This window comes from Neolamprologus brichardi, chromosome 6 (genome assembly GCF_056152115.1).
Source record: "Neolamprologus brichardi isolate AB-2024 chromosome 6, ASM5615211v1, whole genome shotgun sequence".
Taxonomy (NCBI): Eukaryota; Metazoa; Chordata; class Actinopteri; order Cichliformes; family Cichlidae; genus Neolamprologus; species Neolamprologus brichardi.
This window is the reverse complement of record NC_142109.1, coordinates 20,990,203-21,009,054: the sequence shown is the minus strand read 5'-3', so window position 1 is coordinate 21,009,054 and position 18,852 is coordinate 20,990,203. Positions and strand designations below refer to the sequence as shown.

The 18,852-nt window shown below is 43.2% G+C and overlaps 1 protein-coding gene across 2 annotated transcripts; it reads right to left on the bottom strand.

Annotated features, from left to right (window-relative positions):
* Positions 1-413: 413 nt before the first annotated feature.
* smarca4b (SWI/SNF related BAF chromatin remodeling complex subunit ATPase 4b) lies at positions 414-18,755 on the bottom strand. Of its 2 annotated transcripts, none has more exons than XM_035906390.2 (34): positions 18,561-18,755; positions 17,866-18,122; positions 16,963-17,095; positions 15,894-16,436; positions 15,595-15,693; positions 15,120-15,378; positions 14,170-14,296; positions 13,829-14,002; positions 13,560-13,733; positions 13,292-13,465; positions 13,131-13,178; positions 12,547-12,677; positions 10,192-10,249; positions 9,971-10,080; positions 9,709-9,856; positions 8,392-8,555; positions 8,216-8,282; positions 8,025-8,135; positions 7,218-7,460; positions 7,014-7,127; positions 6,747-6,854; positions 6,261-6,347; positions 5,988-6,034; positions 5,728-5,894; positions 5,439-5,602; positions 4,924-5,184; positions 4,763-4,840; positions 4,444-4,662; positions 4,042-4,304; positions 3,509-3,617; positions 3,253-3,354; positions 2,770-2,902; positions 2,475-2,614; positions 414-2,139 (listed from the first exon to the last, which is right to left on the bottom strand). In XM_035906390.2, the coding sequence occupies exons 2-34, from the start codon at positions 18,079-18,081 to the stop codon at positions 2,104-2,106; spliced, it is 5,007 nt and encodes a 1,668-aa protein (XP_035762283.1). In that variant the 5' UTR covers positions 18,082-18,122; positions 18,561-18,755; the 3' UTR covers positions 414-2,103. The 2 variants fall into 2 exon arrangements, with proteins under 2 accessions (XP_035762283.1, XP_035762284.1); XM_035906391.2 differs by having other exon boundaries at positions 4,957-5,184.
* Positions 18,756-18,852: the final 97 nt, after the last annotated feature.

The following is an 18,852-nucleotide window of genomic DNA, read 5'->3' as shown; positions in this document are numbered from 1 at the left end:
TTACTGGCGTTTATCCTTCTGGGCTCAAGTTGTCAGAAAAATAATAAATATAGCTGATTGCCTGACGAGCAGCTGGTATTTGGCATTTCAACATTAAAAACTCGTGTTTTACTTGTGAATTTTGCCTTGAGTGTTCTGAACTTTGACCTTTACAAAATACAGTCCACACATGCCTTAATGTTAATCATAGACTACAAGGAACACAGAACTGGGCTATCCAGTGAGCAAAGACCACTTAATCCTGCTTTCTTTTGTTATGCTTGTTAAGCCCCTTTAATATATGTTATATGGGGCTATGCAAATAAAACCGAATTGAACTGATCCATGTAACAAGCCCTTATATGTTAGTTAAAGTGACCCAAACTATCAATTACCAACATACGGACTAATTTTGACTCGTTTAACCACGGCACTACATCACACACTGTCAATAATTTATTGTTTTGTTCCAAGTTTTAGCCACAATGAAACAACACAACACAGATGCAAACACCAATGCTTTGGTTCACTCTGGTTACCTACTGTAATGAGATAAGTACAGTACTGAATTTGCAAGCTGTACATACATGCATTGACATTATAATCTGAAAATACTCTATACAGTATATCCAACACCATACGGCCGTGAGGCATTCACAAACAGAGAGGAGCTGACGTCCCTCTGGTCCTTTGTCTTAAAAATTAAAAGCAGAAAAAGTGCCGAAATAGATGAAACTGTTCTGAAATCCTAAAGTCACCACACAACCACAGAAGAACAAGTTACAGTACTCATGTATTACAACCTTGTGATTCTTGAATTCTACAATCAACAGTTGTAAGTGCTTATACTGGAAGTGTGACAGGTAAGCAGCAGCAGCAAGGTAAAGTAGGGTGTTTTTATTCTGTAAAGTAGTGACGAGTGACTGGGCCTCAGCTCCATCAAACCTCAGACAAATAACTGTGGTGTGTTGCTAAAGAGCTTCTGAGAAGTCTGGAAACACCCTGCGTACACAGCTGGCTGGCTTTCCAACCGAAACAGTCAGAAACGTGATGTACACACACCTCAGAAATCACAGCAGGTCCAGAGACTGTTGTCACAAAACATCATCAAAGTGAGGCAGAGGTGAAACATCAGGACAGATTGTCCAAAAATCAAACTTAATGTCTAATAATGATAGTCTTGATGATAACATTTGAAGCTCCATATTTGGCATTTATAAGCATATGCAAACACTTAATGGTTACATAGCTGGATTTATGTATTTGTTAATAACTGTGACATGACAGTATAGTCAAACGTAGCTCTAAATCAATAGAATATCTTGATGTTATAATCACAGTAAATTAGTAAAAATAGGTACGCTGAGTCATACTATACTGGTCACAAATATACATTAAATGTTTATATATAGCTTTAAATAAATGCCAAACAGTGGAACTTTTAAAATAAAGTGACATTGCAGTACATGTTTCCATTAGACTAGAATTTGCCTCACACAAAGCTTCGGGGCATTTATCTGAAGACAGGCTGATGAAGACTCCTAGCATGTTATCTCTACACTGTTATCACATATAATATCTAGATAATTACTGAAATAGGTCTTAAATATTGGTACACTAAAATTAAAGAAGAGATCTGTTTTTAATTATAATTACACATTTTACTTAAAAAAAAGATGACAATAAGGAACTTTTCCCACCTTTGCTTATTACAAACATGCATGTCCTGCTCTGTGTAGTGGGCAGCAGCTTTTCTCTTGTTTATCAGAATACACCTTTACATTACCGCCTCATGGTTTGCTGACACAGCATATTTTACTGTTGTGTTTTTTGTGTGCTATTCTCTTCATAGTTGTCACCAATGAAGCAGTAATTAGATTATATCTGTATACAAATATCTCAACACTCCCTGTGCAACATATATTTTATGGTATATGGAGCCATCTGATGATCACATGTCTTTGCAAATGTACAGAAAGAAACTCCTCTTCTTCGACGTCTCTCGAACATATTTGACTGAGGGTGGATGGAGTGGACTGAGGCATGTTTTATTACTTTAGAAGTGTTGATTGATTTGGTGGGATATCCCTTTATACACCCTTCTCTCCTAATTCACAGTACAGTTCAGGCCTCCTCATCGGTGGCACTTGGGGAGCGCTCCTGAAAAAAGGAAACAGAGATATGTTTTATTTGACTGGAGAAGACTTCTAGTTTCACACATTTTACAGGTTTCCTGAGATATCCTGCAAACTAAGAAACAAAAAAACAAAACGTGTATATTTGTGCCTCTACCTGCACTGAGCAAAAAACTATCAATCCCATAAGAATTCCCCACACAAATGCTTGCAACGTTTAAAGGAAAATGACAAAAAAAAACAGCTTTTTGTGCTCTGTTTTGCGTTTCTACATGAGCTCTCCTTTTGTATTCCTTTGTCTCAATTTTCTACTAAAATCCTGCTTTTCACAAGGTTACATCAGCACACACACTGAGTTACCTCTTCCTGCTCATCCTCAGAGTCATCATCACTGACGACCGGCTTTGCTCTGGTGCGTCCCGTCCGTCTGCTGCGTCCCTTCCCTCGATCTCCACCTTTATCCTTCCTGCTCAGACGGATTTTCACCTTCACTGAACGGGCTGGAAATCAACACACATGGAAAGAACATGTTGTCATTTTGAGATGTTTGCCAGAGGACATAAAAGGACAAACTCAATCTAAATCAGTTAGGACACAGTCAAATACACTTGAACAGTTTCTCCTCTTTATGCACGAAATGCACAGGCATGCTCACATTCGGACTCTGATCCTTCCTCCTGCTCTTCCTCCTCTTCTTCACTCTCCTCTCCCTCACTTTCCTCCTCTTTCTCGATCTTTTGCCTCAAGCTGGTGAACACCGACTGTAGAACGATGGAGTCCTCGTATATCTGCTCATAAACACAGCGAGCAGATGCTGATTATGATCATGTGGCTCCAGGGTAAAGCATTCAGCCTCAACACATCATTTAAACATAAATCATTTATCAGCAACTGGTAATTAAATGTCTGATATATTGCCGTGCATGATGAGTTTTCCGATGAGGTCTTTTATGCCTTAATGCGACCTCAGAGTGTTTGCTTTCGTCAGCTTTAATCAGGCTTCACTTTCAACTGTAATCCATCCACAGGAACTAATATGTACCAGTTAAATAACACAAATTCTGATTCAGATTTGTGTTGTGCAAGTAAAAAACAAATAAAACAGCAGGTGTTTTTCTATACAGCACATCTGTCTCACCAGCGACCCCTCCAGGTTGAAGGTCTGAGCATTCTGGAAGAGCAGCATGACGTCTCTCTCCAGGTCACCCAGACTGCGGTAGCGATGACTTCGAATCCTCTCCTAGCATTGAAGACGCAGCACAAACATTGGGTATGTAAGCGAGAGAATAACACACCAAGCGAGTCTGTTAACCTTTAAACATGTTTTTTTTAATGTGCTCTGCTGCAGGAATGAAAACATGCTACTAATGTATTTATTCTCTATTTAATCTTACCTTGATCTTCCTGAAGTCTACCGGCTTGCGGATGAGTTCGTAGTACTCGGGCAGCTCTTTTCGAGACGGCAGCTGGATGAACACCTCGCTCAGCTGACGCCCACTGGCGCTGCAGGACATGACATTATTATCACGAGACCAAATATCTGAAAGTGCGCAATATCAATCCAACGAATCATAGCTCTCAAAGCGAATTTGCTGTTGGCTATTTATTAAAAGTGTTACAGGGTTTTTTGCCACCCCAGACACGTGAATGTGTTTAGTCCAGTCAAAATATAAACTGCCACTTGGTCTTCCTGAAGACCAAACCTAACAACTGCTATCAGATCCTCTTATCATTATATACATTTGGCATAATCTTCAGTCTCAGCATTCATGAAATCACTTCATGACATCATGGGGTCTACAATCTGGGGTTTTTACCCCTTTCTCATGACACAAAGAAAGCCTGGCAGTGTTGAACTTTCTTTCTAAATTGACTAAAATGACTGAAAAAAAATCTTCATATTTGCCACAATCACAATTTCTGCTACCTGTCTTTGTATTTGATGACAGCGTCCACAATTTTCTTCATCTTCTTTGTGAGGGTGGGAGGATTCGGTGAGAGTTTTTCGACAGGTGGCCGTCCCCTCTTCCTCTGCCTCTTCCCGTCATCATCTTTATCCCCCCGTCCACGTCCCCCTATGGAAGAGGAGGGACCAGGGAGATCCAGGTCACGGTCTCGCTTCCTCTTGCGGGTCGTCTTTTTGTGCCGCACCTCTTCCTCCATCTCCTCCAGTGTGCCTTCCTCTATTGCCTGAACAGGGAAAGATACAGAGTGAGAGATTAGCATATAAGTGTTAAAATTAAACCCCCCCACAAATTTGCCTTTTCCTCCAGAAAGCCAGTTAGTTTAGAAGCCAATTTATATCCTGAAATCTTTGTCTCAGGCGCACCTTGAGCCACTGCTTCTCAGTCAGCGAATCGCTGTAGTCCACTTCCTTCCGTTGTCGGGAACCTCGGCCAAACATTTTCTCCTCTTCTTCCTCACAGGTAAGTCGCTCAACCTCAGCATCGTCCTTCATGATCCACGTGGGCAGCTCGTCCTCCTCCATCAGCCGTGGTTTTCGTCGTGGGTTACGAGCCTCCTCGCGGCGTCGGTCCAGGTCCATACGCTACGGAAGCAAGAAGAGGAAAACACAGGGAAAGATGTGGGGACACAATATTATTGCGCGGTTGAATCTCTATCTCACATTCAAACACACAGAAACTCACCATGAACAGCTCGAACTCCTCTTCGCTCCTAGCAATCATCTGGTTGACCGTCTCGTCATCTGGCACCTCATCCTCCTCCTGAATACAGCAGACACACAATGGCAGGTAGAGCAGAGGAAAACACACTCTTTAAATTGTGTGTTGGCGATGCACGCACACACATTCATGTGTAGGCACACGTCTTGACCCCAGACCTCGTCTTGCTCCTCGTGCTCCAGGATGGCCTGCAAAAAGGCCCTGCGCTCGTGGCTGGAAGACTTCTGGTCGAACATGCCGGCCTGGATAACTTTTTGATCCACATTTAGTTTGTATTTGGCCGCTGCCAGAATTTTCTCCTCGACACTGTTGACTGTACAGAGACGTAGCACGCGTACCTCATTTTGCTGACCAATGCGGTGAGCTCTGTCCTGTGCCTGCAAGTCCTGGGTAGGAGAGAAAGATAAAGAAAGTTAAGCTGTGGAGGCCAAACCTTGCCATTTCTGCTTTCACTGTCAATAAACTGTGAACACTACAATATTAAATACTGAAACCTAAATATCTTCCCCAGTATTCTGAGGACAGACCCTGGACTTTTATCTTCAGCCTCTAAGTGCGAAAAAAAAGGCAAATCAAAGCTGATATGAGCTTGAATGCTGATTTGATTTTTAAAAAAAATCAATATAAATATGCATCACACCTGATGTGGGTTCCAGTCGGAGTCAAAAATAACTACAGTGTCGGCAGACTGCAGATTGAGGCCGAGGCCTCCAGCCCTTGTGCTCAGGAGAAAAATAAAGTACTCTGACTCTGGGTCATTGAATGTCTTCAGTAACATTCCTCTATCCTCAGCCTTTGTTGTGCCTGAGAGGTATGAAGGTGGGAAATAAGAGGAAATGCAGGCAATAATTCACAAAAAAGATAAACCAAAGGGAAACAAATAAAAAGGGGACAACAAGAACTGATACGCATACAGATCAGTGTCTCACCATCCAGACGCAGGTATTTGAAGTTACGGTAGGCAAAGTAGTCCTCCATGATGGTCATGAGTGAGGTCATCTGACAGAAAAGCAGCACTTTGTGGTTTGTGGCTCTCAGCTTTGGCAGAATTCGATCCAGCACCTCAAACTTTCCTGATGCCCGATACAGGTCAGGTCTGAGGGAGCGAAAGGAGGATATTTTTTTTACAAAGGCTGCAGTTTGTTTGTGTGTGTTTGAGATCAGGACCTAAAGAGGAAGCAGTACTTACCCCTGAACTATCCCACCAGAGAATCCTAAATGTTCAGAGAAGGATTCCTACAAACACAATGTACAACCAAATATTTCAGTTCAACTGTGGCTTGATTTTGATGACCGTTAGCTCACTGACACATCAAACAGAAGTCAGAAATGGCTGCTCTCGTCCTCAGAAATTCTCTTTATTATAATAGTAAAGAGAACCTCTGACGATAAAAGCAGGACTGATAAACACAGGCAAATAACTACAGACAAAGTATTTATGTGTCGGGCTCGTCAGTGTTACCTCTATTTGCTGAAACATATAAGGGTGATTGCAGATCTTCCTCAGCTGCATGATGGTGTTCATCAGTGTCTTCGTGCCCCCTTTACCCTATTGACCATATGATATGATAAAAATGTTTTTACTGCTAATAACTGGGAAGTGTGGGGCGTGGACTTGAAGTACATGCAAAAAAAAAAATCCAACATTCTTAAGATAGCTGTTTTTTTTTACCAACATTAGTTCAAAGCACGGTAACGTAAAAGCATAATAACTGAAGTGAAGAGAGTATTCAAAGCAGTGGATGGTGCACAAGAGCGATGAAGAAGACAGCAAGCAAGAATAAAAGGGACAGAAGGAGAGTGTACAATATAATACAATACAGTCTAAGGAGCTTGGAAAGAAAAGCGTCTGGACTTTCTTTCCAAGCTCCAACTACGATGACCTGGATGACTGAGAACCTTCACAGACATAATACAATACAATACTTCAAATTATGTGTTCCTTCACCTTCTTGTCTTTCTCTGATCCATCAGTGAGCAGGACCCCCTTGGCCTGCATATGCCTGTAGAGGACTCTCTGAAGAGAAGACATGTCACACTTGATCACATACTCCACCTGAGGGATAGGAGAAAAACATGTGTTTCCATTAAGCATGCATGCACAACATTGGAACAGAAAAACTTCATTTTCTATACGTCTCCTCAAGAAATGATGCCAAAGAAAACAAGAGCTGCTTAAACGGGATGTTGCCTTTACAGTGCGTGTGAAACATGCCTTTTCTGGAAGCTGTGCCTCCACCTCCTTCTTCAACCTCCGTAACAGGAAGGGCCGTAGCACTTTATGGAGACGACGAATAATCAGAATTGTCTCCTCTTCATTAAGGTCCACCTGAAGTGGAAGAAAGAGACAGTTCACACTCTTAGTTAGCAAAACAGACCCCTGCTGTAACCTCAAAACTCTTCCTATATTTCTGCACACCTTCTCTCCAGTCATAGCGAAAGGGGCGTTAAACCACTGTTCGAAGGTGCTGCAGCACTTGAAGATAGTGGGCAAGAGGAAATTGAGCAGCGCCCACAGCTCAGGAAGTTTGTTCTGCAGCGGCGTCCCCGTCAGCAAGACTCGCCGCGGAGCAAGGTAATGGGTGTTCAGGACCTGGGTCAGTTTACAGTGGTGGTTTTTCATGCGGTGGCCTTCGTCTACAATCATGTACTTCCAACGGATCTGAAGGAGAGAAGAGGATCACATGTGGGCGAAACCACGGTGCCAATACCCTGTATCACTGCTCCTGTCCAGCCACACCAACCAATAACTGAAAGTGCGTAAAAGGAGGATTTTTTTTTGTCCACTTTGTCCTGATGACTCAAGTTGGCCCAGTCCCAGGCTAGTACCTGTAACCACCACATGGGAAAGTCTTGCCTGAAGCGCAACACCCACCTGTGAGCACAGTCAGGAACCCTATATGACTACATGAGTGCATAGCAGCATGATGGTCACAGAGGACAGTGGGAGACGTGGATTACAGGTCGTGTCAGTGTGTTGCAGGACCTAGGAGAGAGAGCACTGAGATGCAGGGGGAGGTCAGATTGGCCAGACTCAAAAACTTTTAGAGGATTTGGGGGGATTTAAGGAGCCAAAGACACAAACACCTTAAGTAAAACAGAAGTATGATAAATAAGGTATGAAAAGAAACAAATGTTTTTAATCTATAAAGGATCTATGCCATCACAGCCTCAATGTGTTCGCTCATTTCCTTGAGTCTGTGTTTGTCCGTGCAGTCAAACTCACCTTGGCCAGTACTTGTTTGTCCTTGATGATGTACTCATAAGTGGTGAGCAAAACATTAAACTTGCCACTACGCAGCTGAGGGACAAACGCTCTTCTAGCAGCAGGAGACCCCTAAAAAAAAAAGGTTCAATATCTCAATAATTCTTTAGAAGATTTTAAGATAAAGACAGGCACACCCATTTTTGTGTTACCTTGTAAGACACTTTAACGACTGATGGCGCCCATTTGTCAAACTCATACACCCAGTTAGAAAGAGTTCTGTCAATGAGAGACAGCTTACGTGTAGTTAAACAATTTATTACATTCTTCTTTATTTAAGTGCTGTGCAGGACTGAAACACTGTCATAGCAAAAGCGTGCGAGCTCACGAAAGAGGTACAATGATGAGGTAGGGTCCGTTGAGCCGTTTGTGCTCCATGAGGTATGTGATGAGAGCGATAGTCTGGATGGTTTTTCCCAGACCCATCTCATCGGCCAGGATCCCATTCAGGTTGTTGTTGTAAAGAGAAACCAGCCACTCCAAACCTTTAATCTGAAAGGCAAAAAAAAGAAGGGGGGGGTATTTATTACTGCTTTGAAATCTGAGAGAGTCTGTTTCCTGTGATGTCCCACTTCAATGTCAAGTCCTACTTTTTAAGAATCTGCCAAAAAGGACATTCACATAGAAAATCGTAAAAAAAACATCCCAAGAAAATAAGAAAACATTAATGTGGGCATTAAAGAAATACTTATTTTATTGAAATAAATAGAATATTGATGGCAATGGTATAAGAATCTACGGGGGTACACCTATAGTAGTTTTTGAGTGCATGCTGGACAGATGGCTCAACAAAAAGATTTACTATAAATTAAATAAAGAATTAATTGGGTCTGAACAAATTTGAGGAGAAAGGCTAACAGAAAAGGCAAAAATAATAGATAAGTAGTGGAAATAGTCAAAAAAAATTATGAAACAATAAAATAGAAAACGTTAGCCCCCCCCAATAGACCCTATGACAGCTGCCCCCCCCCCACCCCCCACCCTGATAAAGATAAGCTAAAGAGAATAGATAGACGGATGGAAAATAGAAAAGCCTATATTAAAAAATTCTACCCCTTCCATCCATCCATTTGCTTCCACCTATCCTTTTCAGGGTTGCAGGGGGCGCTGGACCCTATCCCAGCTATCATAGGGCGAGAGGCGGGGTATACCCTGGACAGGCGGCCAGTCTGTCGCAGGGCTAACACACAGAGACAAACAACCATTCGCACTCACATTCACTCCCGCATTCACACCTATGGGCAATTTAGACTGATCAATTAACCTAACCCCACTGCCCACTACCCCTCCGCGTCAAATTAATTTGACAATCCTACCTTTCTTTGTAAGAAAGAGCGTTTCTTTGTAAGTCAGCAAACTTGCAAATTCAGCAGAGGATAAAATAATTATTTCCCCCACTGCATTTTGCAATAAAAAGCCTGAAAACCACTGAATTATGGCAACCTTCAAATTTATTCGCCTTTTAATGTCTCTATGTGTTTAATTAATATGGCAACAACCAGAAGAAGAAGCAGAGTAAGTGCATAATTTCCTTTGGGATTATTAAAGTATTCTGATTCTGATGAAGTATAAACAATATCCAGATGTAAAATGTCTGAACTGCAGGATTTGTCAGTGCTTCATGTACTTGCTTGTGCGTGTTCACCTGATACTGTTTAAGCTGCCCATTTATCAACAAGCTGGACTGTTTCTCCACCTTCTCTGTGACAGCGTGAGCCACAGAGTAATACGACTGGAGTCCTCGAGCAAACGCTGCACCGCTATACTCATCATCCACGTCCTGTTTAGCATTTCTGTAAAATGACACGTAAAGTCTTAATCAGTCACAAAATTAATGACATTTGGTGGAATTCGCTGTATTTAAACAGCACATACGTTGCACAAAAATGAACGTTACATGAACTCACTCAATGATGTGTCGGACGTCCACCTCTGACACATCTTCACTGTCTGGGTCTGTAATCTTCATCTTGTCCTCTACTGGAGCTGCCGAAGGCTGAGGCTCCTCTTCTTCCTCCTGAGAGACAGCACGTGAACTAAAAGTTGCTTTTAACTCCCACTGGATGAACAAATATGAAGTGGCTTCAAACACATCTCACAAAAAAAATTAAAAAAAATTTAAACCAACCTCCTCCTCTTCCTCCTCCTCGCTGTCTTCACTGTCTGAGCGGGGAGCCACCTCATATCTGGACAAATTTACATAAATACACTTTGAAAAAATTTGTCCCTTGATATTGTCCTTTAACGCTGAAAGTAGCTCTGCCAGGGAACGACAAAACCGCTGAATGACAAATAATGAAAAGAGGAGATGTTGCTGTTCTTGAACATTTTGAATAAGTGGGGCAGAAATGTATATATGAGACTATTTTGTTAAAAACTAAATTTCTCCAAATGATTTAATCATCCGTAAAGCTCAATCTCTATCTGTGCTGCGGGTGTCGTTATGCTCAGCTGTGTCATTTTAAGTTAATGATAATGCTAATCACTTGTACAGTTAGTATGTGGTTCGTTTTTTATGAGGCAGTTGTGTGAAATTTTGAACAATTGGACAGATCACCAGTCTCTTGCAGGGCTAACATACTGAGACAGAGTCAAAGGAGCTTGCAAAGAAAAGCGTCTGGACTTCTTTTAAGTTGCTTGAAGACGTTTCACCTCTCATCTGAGAAGCTTCTTCAGTTCTAAGGTTAAATGGCAGAGAGTCCCAGATTTAAAACCAGTGGGAGTATCCCCCCAAAGAGGGACAAATGATCCTCTAATCACATGAGCCAAGGTGTGAAAATGGGTGTGGGTCCCAATCAGCCAGGGTTTCGGGTGAGCTCATTGTGAAACCTGGCCCCACCTCATCATGTGATTTCCTGAGGTCAGATGGCCCAGGATGTGAGTGGGCGTTAAGGCGTCTGGGGAGGGAACTCAAAACTGGATTATAGATGGCAGACAGTTGATGTCAGGAGAGTCTTCTCCAAGCATGACATCCCAGTGCATTTCAGACCCAGCAACACACTCAGACAAAAACTTGTTCACCCGAAAGACAAAACTCCTAAACACAGTCAACAATGTGATGTATGCTGTACAGTGCAGCGGGGAATGCCCAGACCTCTACATCGGAGAGACCAAACAACCACTTCACAAACGCATGGCACAACATAGAAGAGCCACCTCCACAGGACAAGACTCAGCTGTCCATCTGCATCTAAAGGACAAAGGTCACTCTTTCGAGGATGCCAATGTTCACATTTTGGACAGAGAGGTCAGATGGTTTGAAAGAGGAGTGAAAGAAGCCATCTATGTCCACTGTGAGCGACCATCTTTGAACAGAGGCGGTGGTTTACGACACCAACTGTCTGCCATCTATAATCCAGTTTTGAGTTCCCTCCCCAGACGCCTTAACGCCCACTCACATCCTGGGCCATCTGACCTCAGGAAATCACATGATAAGGTGGGGCCAGGTTTCACAATGAACTCACCCGAAACACTGACTGATTGGGACCCACACCCATTTTCACACCTTGGCTCAGGTGATTAGAGGATCATCAGGGGGTCCTTTTGTCCCACTTTGGGGGGATACTCCCACTAGGTTTATATCTGGGACTCTCCACCATTTGACCTTAGAACTGAAGAAGCTTCTCGGATGAGAGGTGAAACGTCTTCAAGCAACTTAAAGTCCAGACGCTTTTCTTTGCAAGCTCCTTTGACTACGATGACCTGGATGACTGAGAACCTTCACAGACATATACTGAGACAGACAACTATTCATACTCAAATTAACACCTAAGGCCAATTTAGAACCACCAGTAAAACTAACGTGAATGTCATGTACCCAGAAAGCACCAACAGGGAGAACATGCAAACTCTACACAAGAAGGCTCCAGCCAGCCAGCGAATTCAAACCCAGGACCTTCTTGCCACGAGATAACACACTGCTCTTCCACCCCTTAACTAAAGGTGTTTTCTGTGCTGTGTGTTTTGTCTGTCCTGGACATAGCTTTTCACCAGATGTTTTTTGTCCTTTGGTGCATTAAAAATAAAAGTAATACGCATATCTATACTCCTCAAAAGCTGTAGATCACTGCACATGAACTGAAATCAGCTAACAAAAGAAAAGAACAAAAGACAGGCCAGTTTGATGCTTTTTTGCTGGGTTTTTTTTCTATGAAAAGTGTGGAGTCAACTGAAGAACCTTTGTAATGTAACGACATAATTGCAATTGTAATGTAATTACAGTTTTAATGAATTTGAAATGAATTACACCCAACAGCCTGTGTGATATCACCATACCCTCAAACATCAAAGAATGATCCCTCTATCCTTGATCCTGAATGTTTGTCTTAAGATCTACCTAAGAGACTGTGTTCAGTATGAGACGTGCGGACAAACTAATAACCCGTAAACATCATCTCTCTGGGCAATTGCATTAAAACATTTATATGTCTTTTCTATAAACATTTGCATACACAAGTTCCTTCCTCTTTGCATCCAGACTCACCCAGGGTTCATCTCCAGCCAAGTTTCCAGCTGTCCAGCTTTGGGAGCGTCCACCCCTGTCAGGATATTCCCACTGTCCACGTGGATGACCTTTACCGGCAGGTCACTCATCTGACTCGTCTCATCCAGAGGCTGCAGGAGTAGAGAGGGTTTGTTTAAGACTTTAAATGCTGACAGAGATTCAGATGGTTAATCACTGGCGCTGCAGCTATTTGATCAAACAAACAAGTTCACAGTATCAAGAAAATTCCCAATTATTTGTAATTCAGTACAACACGTGCTCTATAAATCTTTTTTACAGCGAAACCACTTTGCTTTCTTGTTGTGATAAAGTCCAGGTGTTTATCATTGTGCTCAGTCAAATAGTGGGTGATATTTTGCTTGTTTTCCGAGTAGCAAAAGGCTTTTGTTTGGTCTCCTGTTGCGGGTTACCATGTCATGTGATGTCAGTGCCGTTTGTGCCCGATGAGAATCGAACTGAAGAAATGATTCCCCGCAGTGAACAGTGACTTAAAACTGCAGCTTCAACTCCTGTACCATGTCTTTATCTCTACAGTCTTCATTAAGGCTTCTGCATTTGCTCACCTCTCCATCAGGACCCAAAGCAGGAGTCTGACCCTCTGCATTCTCCACCTGCAACATAAGGGAAAAATAAGTAATCAGGTTATACGCGACAGAACATAATCAGAAAAAAAAATCAGTGTTACTCAGACTTTACAGTGGAGTGTCTGTGTTTGTCTGTGTACCTTCTTCTTTTTCTTTTTCTTCTTTTTCTTCTCCTTGAGGGCCTGTGCAGCTTTGTGGGCTCGGACCAGCTCTGTGAGGTTTGCAACGTACTCGTCGGTCTGCTGCAGCAGGTAGGCCAAGCGCTTATCCTTCTTCTGGTCGATGAGTTTGCGATAGCCCTCCTCATCCTCAGCCTGGGTAAAAAAAATGGTACAATGTGTAGGAGGGATTTGTGTACTGCTACGTTTGTGATGGGCATTAAGTGATATTATAGTTTCTTCTTTTTACCATGAGCCTCCTCATCCTCTCTTTCTCAATACGCTCATTCTCCTTCTTCTGCTCCCGCTCGGTGTTGGCGTGGTAGGTGGCCACAGCTTTGGTCAGTTTCTGGATTTTGCCTGTGATCGAACGGTGGTACTCCTTGAAGTCTTTGGCGTGCTGAAGGATGCTGTTGAGGTACTCCTTTGTTTAGATTGGATGAAGGACAGAAAGAGATTATCAGTGAGAAGCAAAACTTTAAAAAAATATCAGAGTTAACCTCGAAGTTTGGGCTCAACCTGATGTTTTTGTCTACGTTTGCGTTCTTGTTCAATCTTCTGCTGTTTCTCCAGTTTCTCTGTGATGCGGGCTTCGCGGAGAGACTGTCGCTTGCTTCGCTTGTAGGCCTTGGCATCAAGGGCGGTCTCTAGAGCTGTGTCACGGCGCATACACACCACCACCTCTTGACGCAGCTTTTATAGAGAGACACAATAGAAAACACACAGAAAATGTAAACTCACCAGCAGAACCATCCACACTGAAAACACACACACAAACCGTAATGGTCTCTGATTCACCATAACTGCCAACGATGCATTACTGTTAAGGTTCAAGGTGAGGATGTGACTGTAGTGCATACCTGTCTCTGGAAGTTAAGTAGTCGCAGGGCTTTGAGCTCTATGGTGGCTTTGGTTCGTAAATCACCAGCCAGAGAACCCGGTAGATTCTCTAGCTCAGCAATGCGATGGGTTATACGAGCTTGTAACCTGAAGAAGCAGGTACAACAAGTAGTTATATCCCAGAAAAAAAGGTTTTTTGTGCAGGAGCTGATGGTGAGAATTATGAAATATCAAAGTCCCTCAAACATATCAATAAGGTTAAAAAGGAAAGACTTTTTAGTCTAGACAAAACCACAACTACCATAGCACACAGAAGAGAAAAGGTACTACTGAGATATTAACAGCCTTTAGTCTAGGTGTGTAGAAGTATGCTAACACTAACATTGTGCCATACAACTAAATAAGCACTAGAAAACCAAAGTTCCCTTCAGAGAGAGGGGTGCATTGAAACCAGGACAAAAACAAAATCACTTTGCAACTGTGTGAAGTGTTTGAGGTGTTGGAGTCGAGAACTTTGCCGGTGGAGTGCCGACATCTTTAAAAAGTATTACATAGAAAGAGTCGAGCCAAATTTGTGGGAATTTGGTGGAAAGGCAAGGTAAAGTGGAAAAGGAAGAAATTATTCAATTCTGGTGTGGAAAAAAACAGCAAAACTGGCCTTGACAGAAGATTTGCTTCCAAATGTCGATGCAAAAAATGATGTATTGTTTTGTACTTTTGATTTTTTTGTACTATATTATAAACATAAGATAGAAAATATACAAGAAAAAGCTTGTGGTAAATATTATATGCTTTAAAAGTTTTAAAACAAAGTAAAGTAGGCCATCTCTAAATATATGTACTGATTATGGTGCAGTATAAATTAACACAACCCTTAAGAGTCAGATAACTAAAGCTCAATTTAGCTATTTTGTTCAACAGATAAATAAATGGGACAGAGGATAGCGCATCCCCCAAAAGACTTGATTACCTGTACTCCCTCTCCTGCAGTATCTCCACGGGGTCGAGGCCACAGGGTTTCTGAATGGGTGTAATGCGGTTCTGCTTGGCATGGTAAGGCATCATGGGAGTAGGCTGCGCAGGCTGGCCGGGAGACTGGGTCTGTGGGGGCATCACTGGGGAGGCAGCCGGCGGAACTGAAGGGGGAGCAGGAGATGGCCGGCCAGTGGGCTGAGGGGGGATGAGTTTTTGTGGAGCGTTGGAGGGGGCTGCTGCGTTCACCATGGGGCCTGGAGGAAAGTGTAGTGAGGAAAAGTAGAAAAAGTCAGGATGTCACTGTGGTCTACACAAAATGATGAACGTCTAAAGGAAAATTAGGAATTATAGCAGAACTAACACTGTATGACAGCATAGTTCAACTCTTCTATCAGCACTTAGTCAGCCGTTTTAACACTAAAAACTAAAAACAGTCAGTTTTCACAAGGTCTTATAGCAGCACCACATACCTTCGGGCCATGACTTGGGAGGTCCATTAGTATTTTGACCCTGCATCCCAACTGGGGTTCCTGATGGGCCGGGGGGAGGCATATTTGGACCCATCATTCCTAAGAAATCAAAGAATGCAGATTGAATACGGATGATATCCATAACAAGGCCTTGTTAAGATTTTAGAAACAATACTGTGGGAGATTTATGAAACGCTGAGGAAGACTTAAAGTGGAGGTGTGAATTAGTCTTCTATGTATTAGCCCTCAGGTTATAAGAAACAGTACTGCTATTTCAGACATTCCTCATGCTTGCTCACCGTGACCTCGGCTGTAGCCTGAGCCCATTGGCCCTGGCCCTGGTCCTGTTGGACCACCTCCTGGCCCTCCTCCAGCTCCGGGAGCCAGACTAGGCATGGGCTGCTGCATCCCTGGCATCGGCCTCTTTCCTTGGACAGCTATTTGAAGGTGGTCTGGGAGGGGCTGTCCCCGTGCTAGCATCTTATAAGCCATGATCTGGGCTCTAAGTTGGTGAAGCTGGTTCTGGTTAAAGGGAGTTGGACCACCAGGACCTCCAGGTCCCGCAGGGCCGCTGGTATCAAGGCCAGGACCAAGGCTAGGGACACTGGGGCCAAGACTGGGTCCAGGGCTTGGGCCTGGTCCAGAACTGCCTGGAGGGACGGGTCGGTTATTAGGACCCAAAATGTGCTGATCTCCACTGGAGCCATCTAATGGTGTAGAGGCAGAGCCAGGACCACCAGAGGAAGAGGAGGAAGATGATGAGGGCATAAGGGGCCCAGAGGGGGGACCATTTGAAGGGATGGGACTTGAGTGATCAGAGCCACCTAATGGAGAGTGGTAGCCTGGAATACACAGAGAAAAAGGCAGGCAGGTAAAGAGAATCACTCTCTACGGGTCCTCAAAGGAAAATTTGATAATAATCTTACAGTCTTCAAGCCAAGCACAAAACACAAAACTTATCATCGTACCAAACCTGAGGCAAACTCTAACAAACAATAAATTATTGTCTAAATTTGATCAAATCCCGGATTATTATTATTGTTATGATTATTTCCAGGAGATTGTTAACTGTGATTCACCACGTTAAGCCTGTCTATATCCCATCCTTCCAGCACAGAGCAGGCTGTCTTTGTCTGCGCTAGACTGAGCCATGACAGTTGTATATCATTCAGTATTTCATAAATGAAACAGTGAAAAGGTTTTCATGGTTCATGTTACAGCTGGAGACAACAGAGACACTCCCCTCTGAGCCAGTCAGGACACATAGTCACACCACTGCCGTTAAGTCATGCTTAAAAGCCGTCACATGTCTTACGCAATGTAGGAATTAAGCAAATTGCTTAAGAATGGTTTAGGTAACATGCCTACCTTGTGAGTGTTGGTCTAGAGGACTGGGTGGGGGGCCCATACCACTGTGCCCGCCCTGTCTCACTGACAGTCCCTTCATCTGACTTAAACGGCTCTCCTCACTCAAGCTTTTCTCGTGCAAACCCTCCATGGGCTGTGGGAGGAATCAGACAGTGCTGAAGTTAAACACTATCAGTTTGAACAAAAGTCGCCATTGCAGAGGATTTGCAGAAGTTTCACTGAGTTAAAAAGCAAATACCAAAGGCAAAACTTAAGTAAGCAGAAGCGTAGTTATATGAAAAAAAAAAAAACATGTAGAGTAAGAGCAGTTAACCAATGTCAAGTCAAACATGTTCAATTTTTGGGTCAAATATGGAAGAGGAGCATTGATATGGTTCACAGGTAGAGGTTCTGCTTAGTGCATATCAAGTTTTCAACTCTCAGTGAATAATAATGTTTAGAAAAAAACACTGAAATAAATCACGTACCCGTAATCACTGGGACAAATCAATGGTTTTCTTAGGTTAAATATTTCTGATACATTCCCCTTCAAGCTTAGCTAGTAGTTAATAATTTATTTAGTGAATAAATATTAGATAATATGTGTGTCTGTTAACATTATACTGATATTTAGATCTAATAACTACAAAGAGCAAAATTAAGCATGATGAAAACATCAAATTTAAATGAAGATGGAAATCTGAAGATGAAAATGCTTGAATGATTTGCTGTACATGTGCATCATCTACACTTCATTCTTAAGCAAGTGAAATTAATGTTTAAATCCTTTCTGTTTAAGAGTCACTGTAAATCTGTAGCAATGAGGTTTAAAAAGTAATTGCTGACAAACTGTGGTTCCCTAAAGGACGGAAACACGAGGAGCATTAGAGCGTCTCACTGGGACTGCTGCCTGAATGCCCTTACTTTATGCAGAGGGTGCATGCTGTCCGGGCCATATCCAGAGGGCCCTGGCTGGGAGTGTCCAGAGGAGGGAGGACCAGGGCTGGGGCCCATCATACTGTGAGAGGAGCCTGGGGAGGGTCCGGGGCTGGGGCCAAGCATAGCCCCAGGAGAAGGACCCGGACCAGGGGAGGGACCAGGGCGAGGGGTGCCTCCCATGGGGGGATCAGGTGTTGACATGATCGCCCGGGATCTCCTGCTCCTGGATGAGCAGGAGGGACCTGAGAGAAGGAAGAGAAATGACAAATTTCAGTAAGAGGGCAATGAAATATGCACCAATTACTTATCTAAGAAGGAAGTAATAAGGTTTTGGTTTGGACAAATAAAAAATCATGGCAATAAAGTCTGAATATGACTTCAGCTGCATTTCTAATAAATGATGAGGGTGCACAATCTTTGCGGGAGAGGGGTGAATTTTTGTCCAGCCTATCAGATGTAGACTCTCTGCTCGCCAGCTGCGCTGCACCAAATCACCCGTTGCGCGCGTATGCAATTACAGCTGCCGGGTCTACCACTGAACTTGAGCTGAAGACGGGGAAATACAGTAAATTATGCACAAGAGCCCGTGCTGCTGAGAATCTTTTCACTCTGGCATGAAAGGGTGTCTCGTTAAATATAAAAAAGGGGAATGGCGGACTGTGCTTGTGCGACAGACCTACCCGCATCAACAGGATTGGCAGTCCTGGGTGGATTTCTGCGCTCCCGAGCTGATATTTGCGGGTGATGAAGGAAGATGCAGCAGTTGTCGCAATTAGCCTACTCACCCTCTTTGTAATCTGCCTGCAAGCGTTGATTTCTTTCACCGACGTGGCTCGAGCGCCCCCCTCCACAGCTCCTATGACCGAATGTCTAGTCACGGCCGCACGGCATCGCGCATGCGTGCGCAGAGACGGCAAACCTGTACTTGGCGTGCATCAACATTGAATTCTTGTTTGAAAATCCAAAATAATC

What these genes read in the sequence shown, in the direction of transcription:
- smarca4b (XM_035906390.2), bottom strand. Translation starts at nt 18,081, where the DNA reads ATGTCAACACCTGATCCCCCCATGGGAGGCACCCCTCGCCCTGGTCCC. An exon ending in GCATGCACCCTCTGCATAAA is followed by an intron (nt 17,096 to 17,865) that starts GTAAGGGCATTC and finishes TTCCTCCCACAG; the next exon opens with CCCATGGAGGGTTTGCACGA. An exon ending in CTGCAGGAGAGGGAGTACAG is followed by an intron (nt 14,297 to 15,119) that starts GTAATCAAGTCT and finishes CTGCTTCTTCAG; the next exon opens with GTTACAAGCTCGTATAACCC.